The following is a 10,064-nucleotide window of genomic DNA, read 5'->3' as shown; positions in this document are numbered from 1 at the left end:
ATATTAAGTAAGAGAAGTTGACGATAGAAAAGTTAAAGTAATCACGCTTATTATAGAGCTTGGTTGTTAGATTACCATTAACGTTTTTTCAAGTAAAATATCTAAATATGAAACAGATTTGTCAGACTCTGTGCTATCTTTTATCTCAAGCTCACCATGATATCGTATCTACATTAGAGTTGAAATTAACGTTGTTGATTGACATTACGTTGTCTATACATGTATATCTAAATGTCGAGTTGAAGGTCACAGCACGTATTTTCTTCTTATCATGCATTAGATTTTGCACAAATTCTGCTTCATATGAAAACAAAAATAGGTCAGTTAATAACGGGGTACCCATTTGGGAATTCTAATAGATTGTTGGAAGACCTGGTCTACAAAAACAACATAGATATTGTCAATCAGAAACTCAAGTATCTTTTTGATTTCAACTTCAAAGTACTTGTATGTACAATCAGAATGTTTTTTAACAAAATATTTTTTGCAAATGACCATTGACAAGGTAACTAAACTTACGAGTTCCATTTTTATCGATAAAGCAGCTGCCAATAATATCAAAACGCCTGGACTTTAATTTATAATGGAGAATGGTTGTGTGTAAAGTTGAAATGTCGTATGTTTTTAAGCTGTTGATTTAGATAAAATCTGTGATTAATCTTGTGATTTCAAATTGTTCAAAAGTTCCTTGGAATTTTTGAGTATTCACATCTGATTCACACCACTTCTTCACTAAACTGTTGCACAGTAGTCTTGAAGTTTCTCCTTCACTACTGTTCATATCTGAGTCAGGAGTAGAGAAAGGTTCTTTGTTGAACATTTACTGGAACCCGCTATGTATCTCTGTTTGTTAGGATTCTTATGAAGTTTTGGAATCCAATATATATATTGTAGTTCAAATATTTTTTTTTGGGGGGGGGGGGGGTATTAAAAATATTAAAAACTGACATATGATTTTGAATAATTTCCTCCCTAGAAAGTGATCTATGAGTATAAGATGGATTACCACTTTTAGGATTAAATCCAAGATCTTCTAAAATACAATTTATATAATGAACCTTACAAACGAAGACAATGTTGTTACCTGCTTTGTCAGCTCAGCAGGAACCAGTACGTACTGATCATGTTACCTACATGTATCTATTTCTCTTATCACTTCTAGATCATTAAATACAGAAGGAAAGATGGTTTTGATATTGCCCCTCAATCTTTTTGATACGCGATTTTTCAGGGATCTGATAAATTTAATCCATTCTGACAAAGTGTCAACGTCTTCTTTTTCATATCTGGCCCATCGCCTGGCGTAATCTTTGATCCATGATATTTATGAAATTCTGACGCCAGTTGAAGGCCGGATCGGGGTTTCCTATATTTAGGACCTTTTAAAAAAAAAGCTTAAATGTCCTCATTATTAACTATATTTACGTCACCTGTAATAAGGTGTCTAGCAGGACTATTGTTATAGAGTGAAGAAAATGAACTCGATGGAATTTTATGTTTTAGATACTCTATATCCAGGTCATGTAAAGTTTTTGTAATTAAAATGTTTGGACGCAATAGCCGATGTACACTTGTAGGTAGTACAAGGTGTGGTCTTTAACTTGCAATATGGTGGAATACAAGACTGAACCCTTTTGTGGTAAATAAAATTACGTATATTATCATTATTCCTTTATTGGCATATTGAAGTTTAAGGAAAAGATGAATAGTTTAAGTAGGCTGGGGGGGGGGGGGGTCAAACAAATTAACCACCAGATTTAACTTAAGTTTTTAATTATGATATCTTAAGCTGTCAACAATCATTTGGCAAAGAAAAATTTCATACATTTTAGTTTTGAAATGTGATCATTTTGTATATCTTTATATGGAGCTCTTCTTCTAAAGGAGGTCAAAGTAGTCTGAAAATGGCCACAACCATAAATCAAATAACAAAATTTTAGCGCCACCAGACACACTTATCAGCTTAAATCTTAATAAGGGAAGTTGAATAATTGACATAAAATTAGTTTTTCTTCCTCATTACTGATATTTCATAACCTCGGTCTTAATATTAAGCAAACTGGTGTATGATTTTATGAAATATACATTACGCTGTGCATGCTGTATAATTATACGTAATTATATACTGTTCTACTTGCGTAGGTCTTAATTGTTTAATATGTGTAATGCTGCATTTTGTGGAAGAACAAAGCAGACACCGTACACATACGTGATAATGTGTGCAATAGCTGGAGATAACAAAATGAAGAAGATCTACCTGAAAGTAAATTTATGATAGGTCTAGGGAAGTATTTTCCTATTACATCCACTCAAACAATCTTTTATTTACGGTTAGAAAACGACGATACTATAAAACTTTCATTTACAAGTGAAACTTTACAAATCTCGGTAATGCGAATGCAATTCACTTAAAAAATTATCATATTTGTTTCTAATGAGACGACACTCATAAAATTACTTATACTAATGAGTACAACCTATCTTATTTACAGGGTCTTAGTGTTACTTCTCCTGTTAGATATGGTCATGTTAACACATTGGCTTAGTAATCGAATATTAGCTACAATAAAGGGCTTATAATTTTTACCGTAAGAGCACGCCACGTCGCAAACACAATTACTGAATAAACTGAGTTCCCTTGTAGATTCTCTCCTATCTGATATATTTGACCAAACAGGTCCTTCTACAAATATTCTTCCATTGATGTGTAAATCATGATGGTAATAAGCCTCGTACATTTGAATGAACTATATGTATTAAGATTTCTCTCTTTACAATCATGTAGAGAGTGCTGCAATCCAAAATTCAAATGTAATTATAGTGTTTCATTAGGTCAAGCTTCTTCGTGATCAGCAATACCATAAAAATGGGGTTTAGATGATCTTAACATCAGACGCAAAAGTAACAGTTTTGTAAGCAACGTGTAAATGGCAGTAAGATCAAATCAGCTAACTTTAAAAATACATATATTAAGTAGCAAGTTGGAAAGAAGATAGAGGAACAATATTCAAGTAAAATTTACCCTAGCGAAAATATTTTTTTTTAACCCTGAGGAAACAACATTGGACTAAAAAGAAATTTGTTATTGATAAGAGATATATATTTTAACTTTAGAAAGTCAGTGTTATCTGATGTGTCCAAGGTTGCCCATTTTTTTTTGCTTGAAACACATTTCAGAAAAATTGTCCGTAATTTATATTGTTGTCAATCAAACTTTCACATTTTACTAGATGCCAGCTCGTATGGCCCATATTCTTTTCCCCTTATAGCACTGTAAGATTCTTCAAGTGGCATAAGGTCAAACCTCCTTTGTGAAGAGTGACGCAAAAGGGAGTTATTACACTCGTTTCTCCACGGGTCTTCATACTGTCCTTGAGTTGAGCTTATATGCGTTCGTATACTTTCTTTATCTACATAAATTTTATTGTCGTTCGTTCCTTGTATTCTAGCCACATTTCCCTCCCCTTCGTACGTATAGCCATAGGGATTAAAATCTTCAGAAGATCCGTTTTGATTACATGGATATATAGGGCCATAGTTAACCCTCAGTGTTAGTGTACTATAACAAGGGTCTTCACAGGAGCCATAGAGTGGATCTTCAGACATATCTTCTCTGCTTACAGTGTTGTTTTCTCTGTTTCTTTCTTGGGTTATATATAACGCATTATGAACGTTAACACCATCTTTAAAAATAAAAAGAAATGAAATATCATTTTTGAATATCAATTAGCAAGTTTCTTTTTTCAGCTTTTTGTTTTAAATAAATTCAATGAAGTCAATCTGAATTAGAATTTTAGTTAATAATAATTTTTATTTAAAGGATTTCTGGTGACTGAAATTTAAAGTTAGGTTTGTTGAAATTCATGTGCTTTATTTCCTTTATATACGCATTGAAAATTATTGTTTATCGATATCATTTAATATAAATAATTTTTCAATTCCAGTAATAGTACATTTTACAAATCACCAGTTTTAAATGCAACTTTCTCTCATTTCTTTCTTTAAAAAAGAATACCCTGTGTTCATATTTGGCCTTTCTGGGGCGAGTCTTTTCAAGAGAACACAACTGACCGGATCTTTACTACTAGTATTTTTTTTCTTTCTGAAGATATTGATTATTACGAAACCTCTCTCAAACTTTGATTTTTGTTCTTTGCAAGAAATAACTACCTTGAGAGGGAAAACAAGTACGTTATTACAATCTTCATTTACAGCCCATTGAAAACAACACACTACCCTCGAGTACTTTAAAATCTTATTCTTATTATTTTTTATATCATGTGAATGTTTAAATTAATACAATATTGAAAACATGCGGAAAGTTAGGGTATGATAAAGTAATAGAGTTATAGAGTAACTGTTATAATTATGTAAAGTACTTCTGGGAAGTTATGTTACACTGTAATTGGCTCTAATCTACTTGATAGAAGTAGGTGATAAAATATTTCATCGTTAGCTTACCATGTCCGTCCTCTTTCTTTTTGACATAATATTTTCTACAATATATTCATTAATGCAATCAGTAATGGTTTTATCCTTAGGTTTTATGATTTGATTGTCATTTAGAAAAACAAAAAAAAATCTATTTTACCTGTAAGTTATTCCAAAGAAGAGGAGCAAGCAGGCAAATAACACGCATGACAGTACGACAAGGAATATCATCAAAATTTGGTGGTCTTCTATGAAGGGTCCTTTTTCTGTAATATTATAAAAGACAGCATAGAATAGAATACTCGATATGTTCACTGTACTTAAATTGATATGCATGTATTTACGTTTTATCATACATGCATCGATTTCAGATACATATATATATCTTCACATCACTCATCCATGAAACCTGAAAAATAATCTTTGGCCATACAATGTATAATAACCATTTTTTCTATTTTAAATAACAGTATCAGTTGATGTTAAATTATATTTATCCATGACACACCGATTGTTAAAGTAAGTTGTTCACATACGAAAAAAAAAACAATTGCTATTTCAATAATTTACAAATTTATAGTTTGTTCTTGTATCAGTTTGTTAATAAATTTTCTACAATATATTTAGTTAACATAAATCTTAGGCACTCTTCTGTTTTATTTCTAAAGCTATTACATTGGCTCTTTATTGTACTTGTTGAAATTTTGTTGTAAAAGATAAAGCTAGTGATCAAAACGTTGTTTGTTGGTTTGTTTGTATGGAACGCCGTAACTGCCTTATGTGGAGGACTTTCATTATATGCTGGTACTTTGTCATTATATGATGGTATTTTATCAGTATATGATGGTATTTTGTCATTATATGCTGGTATTTTATCATTATATGATGGTATTTTATCATTATATGATTGTATTTTGTCATTATATGATGGTACTTTGTCAATATAATTTTCTCAGAATACTTTTCTTTATACTACTTTTCATTATGTACTTTTCATTAACTACTTTTCTATGAATTTATTTTACTTTTCATTTTTTTTAAGAGACAAGAATTGCTCAAAAATTGCAAGACCAAATCTAATAGACCGCCCTCTGTGCTTGTTACCAAGTGCAATCCTGCAGTCAAAAAACTTGGGAAAACACTACACAAACATTGGAAAATAATTGAAAAAAGATAAACAATGTATAATGACCATTAGTTTTTCTATTTTAAATAACATATCAGTTAATGTTAAATGATAGATAGCATATCAATTAACAAATCAGACAATCTGTATAAAGTAATATAACAGTATATATACAGGTGGCTGTCAAATATAAAAAAAAACAACCAATGCGTTTTCTCTGATGCCAATTTCTCCAAATGTTTTCAGATTTTTCTTAGAGCCGTTTGTACAACATGTACCACAAAACAAGACGAAAAAGTTTAAGCTCGCATAGGAATATTAATTTACTCCTTGGTATTGTCTTATTCATTGACATATCCAAAACATACTTTTGATTCACAAAGCTTAATTAGGGAACAGAAACAATACATGTCCACTACAATTATCATTGTTGAAATTTCATTGAAAGTTTATTAAAATATAACGTGTGATCAAAATATCGTTTGATTTTTCTATGTGTGTTTTGTTTTTAGACAAGCGTCTGGATGATCGAGACTACAAACAGTGACGAAAAAGTAGTAGCATATAATGAAAAGTAGTATAATGAAAAGTAGTATAAAGAAAAAAAGTATATTGATAAAATACCATAATATAATGATAAAATACCATAATATAATGATCTTTCTATAATTGTATATAATGTTACCAGTATATATATAAAATACCATTTAATTACCTTCATATAATACAAAATACCATCATATTAAATCAAAGTAGCATTATATACAAAATACCATCATATAATTAAAAACAATAATGACAAATTACCAGTATATAATAATAAAATACCATCATATAATGGCAAAATACCACATATAATAAAGTTATATAATTAACATATAATGAAATTCTCCACATAAGGCAGTTACGGCGTTCCATATGTTCGCTTTTAAACGTCTCTTTGGTCGTAGGAACAATTTAAAGTCATATTTGGTGTATTTTTTTTTTATAAATTCAGACTATTTAAAATTAAAAAGATCTTTCTATTTGTTTTATTACTTTATACATCAAGGACTTTTCTGTAAATAAAACATGACAATTTAAATCAATCGCGTTTCATAGAAAGCAGATATTTAAAACAATAACCGATTTATTTCCGATTTGGCATCAAAATATCAGACACAGTTTAAAGTTAATTTAACTATAGAAATATAAATGTTGGGATATCAAAGTTCAAATTTAGAACGTAGATAGCAAATATCATCTTAATCTACAGTTAATCTCGAATTTTTTTTTTTTTTTTTTTTTTTTGCTAGTGCCATGTATATAAATTATTTTAACGTTACAATAAGACTTAGTGCATTTTTTTTAAATTACTTTGAAATAATTTTTCAGCAGACAGAAGTTGCTATCGCTCTCACGTTAGACCTAATCATTAATTATCTGAGTGTGCAAATTGAGTGTGCAACTGCATAATGGTCAACTTAGAACTTGAATGTATTAAAAACGGGATGACTTCAGCATTCCATCAATAATTCCCTTTACTTATATAGTTTTATTTTAACATAATCTGTGTTGATGTTTATCATTATGATTCTGAAGTGATACGAGCTGCTATTACATGTAGTACATGCTTTGAACACTATCTAGAGGCAAGCTTCTGTCAAAGAAATTGATGCAACAAAGATTTTAACAAATAGGTTAAAGTGAGCTTTTGAAAATTCAATTGTCATCAAAATACCCTCGTCTATAAATATAACCGATCTCTGTGTCGTATTTTGTCTGACCCTTTAATACTATTTTTAAGGTCATGGCATTTATACTTAATTTGACTAGAAAAAGAGAATCCCGTCTATTCAATGACGTCTAATGGTCCTTGCCGGTGGGACTGGTCGACAGGAAATGCTTTTCGTTCTTCCATACCTGATTCTATCTCTTGTATTTTCAAGGTTCTGTGTTCAGAATTCAATTTTGATTTTCGAGATTGATTACAGTAACTGATCGTTATATTTATTTTTGGATTCAACACATATTTTTCGAAAGAGCCCAATGGTCGAACATGAAAACGGGCTTCATATTTTTCCTTGAAGTTAATAAAGTTACTTTGTCCAGGATTATGATTTTATCTCTAGGCTCTTTATTTTTTTTTAATTGGTTTGGTCTTTCTTTGTGTTTACAAACTTTAATTTTTCTTCTTTTTTTTGAGTAAGATTGCAAATTTTTGTATTCAATTATTATTGTAACCGACAACATTCTAAGAATGGCAGTATATTTTTTTTATCATTATATAATATCCTTATTGTATAATCGAAGAGCAATTAAGGAAATCTCTTTTAAATCATAACATTATTAAAATATTTCAAATAATTACCATCGTTTTTTTCAGTTGTGTTATTCCTTATTTCGGTGATATTAACTGAAAAAGATGCATATCGTTCATGATTCTTACAGGAAAATCGTCATTTTCACATTGCATGTTCAATCTTCTTGGCATTTTATCTCAAAATTCCGACCGAAATAGTTTGAAGGTAGGACGTTGCTACATATAATTTAAATTTACTTCAAGAAAACCGACAAAATTAATAAATAATCCAGTTATTGAACGCCAATATAAGATGTTGCGAAATCATGTTTCTTTAAAAAAAACAATAACATTGATTTTTTTAAAAAATTTTTCGCTTAATATATGTAAATTTATACTACCAGTGTTTTTTCCAACGTTGTTGATTTTTGTTTCGATGGAATTTTTTATCGAAGATAAACACAACTCCATCGAAAGGGTTTGCTCAATGTCTGTGATGTTATCGTAATGTTCCATGTTGGTGACATTGTCAATCACCAAAGGTTTGGTCCGATTTGAAATACATCCACATATATGATGACAGTACTCAGATACGTTATTACAATTGCATTGTGTTCTACAACCCGGACCATAATGATTTAATGGACATGTCAAGTTGCAATCAAACCCCCGAAATCCAGGTCTGCACTCTATATATCGCAATGGGTAAGTAAAATAATTAAACAAAGATGTGAAGTAACTTTAAACAAAATGAAAAGTGTTTATATTAAAAATAAAATCCATCTAGACTTTAGAAGTTTCTTTGCAATATCTACACAAAATGTTTCGTGCAGTGTAACAAATTAAATCTTACCAACGCACATGTTATTTCTTTCTTCAGAGTCTTTACAACAAAAAGTTTCATTTTTACTACAAAAAAATGTATCAATATCAATAGAAGTGAGATTTGTTTTATTTCATATTTACATTGAACAATTGTTCAGATTAAATTACCTGTGACATACGTAAGGCCCAGTCAATAAAACTGCTGAACTGGTTGAGCAGAGGAAAATTAAGAAAATTTGCCTGAATCGATGAAATGTCATCGATAATTTTGCAGGACGACACATCATCCTTGTAAAATGGATTTACACTGTGACTGTTAAGTGAATACTGACACTGAAGGTACTCCGATACATTGCGGAAGTTGCAAACCCATTTTGTAATTTTCATGTAGTCGCCCATGTGACAGAAAACCAACAAAGTGTGCCATAATTACGGACTGCCTCTTAAATATATGAATATCAAATAATACATCAGTATTATACGTATTATCAAATAATATTTCAGTTATATATGTATTCAAATATGAGAATCAAATATTTGTTTCTTCCTTTTTTTTTATAAGAATCCAAATATATCCCTAATGATGATAAATAAATGTAATTGTGGTAAATAATAAGGTTTTAGATAAAGAAGAAGAAAATCCCAATGATACAATTTAGAGGTATAATGTAATATTGATATCTACTTGTCAACATTTTACAGTAAATCATACCGTGATGTTATATGAAATAATTTTAATATATTATAATGCGTTTTATCATAAGTATATTACACTTGTCCATTTTATTTTCAAGATATACAAACACATATATATATATATTTTTTAATTCTGTTCAAATAAAATTTGGAAATTATTTTGCATAATGTATTTTATTTGGGGTTTGATTCTCGAGGTTTTCGAGGTAAAGGAGACTCACGATTTTATGTCCACTATGAAAGGTAATTTTTCACAGATACTACTGCTCAACAATTCTTCCTCCACGAAATGAAATCCCCGACGAACCCATATTTTTCCTCAGCGAAAAATTGACCCCGCGAAAACAGGTAATTTTAATGATTAATTTTTTTTTAAGTTTATATATTTATTTTTACATCGAGGATTATAAATTTAAGCAAAAAAAAGGAGCATGTTTTATGTTATCTTTATTTATTTATTTTTGTGTGTGTCATGGGACCTCGGTTTATATAGTCTGGTCCGAAGCATCAGTCTCCACGTCCCGCATCTGGATTTTAATGCGCGACCCAAGAGAGCTTTTTTCCAGCCAATCTAGCTTAGCATGCGCACAAACTGTCTAACCACTGCGCCACTGTCTCTGGAAAAAATAATTCTTGATCATAATGCCTCGGAATATACTTACCGATCTATTGCCTAATTGCATTATATAACTGAATTGCAAGAAT

The 10,064-nt window shown here is 30.2% G+C and overlaps 1 protein-coding gene across 1 annotated transcript; it reads right to left on the bottom strand.

The window, feature by feature from the left end:
- Nucleotides 1–3,050: 3,050 nt before the first annotated feature.
- On the bottom strand, nucleotides 3,051–8,737 carry LOC134265298 (uncharacterized). Its single transcript, XM_062747533.1, has 3 exons — nucleotides 8,692–8,737; nucleotides 8,216–8,527; nucleotides 3,051–3,683 (listed from the first exon to the last, which is right to left on the bottom strand). The coding sequence occupies exons 1-3, from the start codon at nucleotides 8,699–8,701 to the stop codon at nucleotides 3,217–3,219; spliced, it is 789 nt and encodes a 262-aa protein (XP_062603517.1). The 5' UTR covers nucleotides 8,702–8,737; the 3' UTR covers nucleotides 3,051–3,216.
- Between the last annotated feature and the right edge of the window lie 1,327 nt (nucleotides 8,738–10,064).

The sequence above is a fragment of the Saccostrea cucullata genome, unplaced genomic scaffold (genome assembly GCF_032062105.1).
Source record: "Saccostrea cucullata isolate Sc308-1 unplaced genomic scaffold, CSIRO_AGI_Scuc_v1 ctg10239, whole genome shotgun sequence".
Lineage (NCBI taxonomy): Eukaryota > Metazoa > Mollusca > Bivalvia > Ostreida > Ostreidae > Saccostrea > Saccostrea cuccullata.
The sequence above is the reverse complement of the archived record's forward strand: the minus strand, read 5'-3'. Positions and strand labels throughout refer to the sequence as shown.

Bases quoted from the DNA above. Each gene is read 5' to 3' on its own strand.
- LOC134265298 (XM_062747533.1), bottom strand. The intron at 3,684-8,215 runs GCGAAAAATTTT...TTATTTTTAAAG, and splicing joins TATAAATTTACATATATTAA to ATGGTGTTAACGTTCATAAT.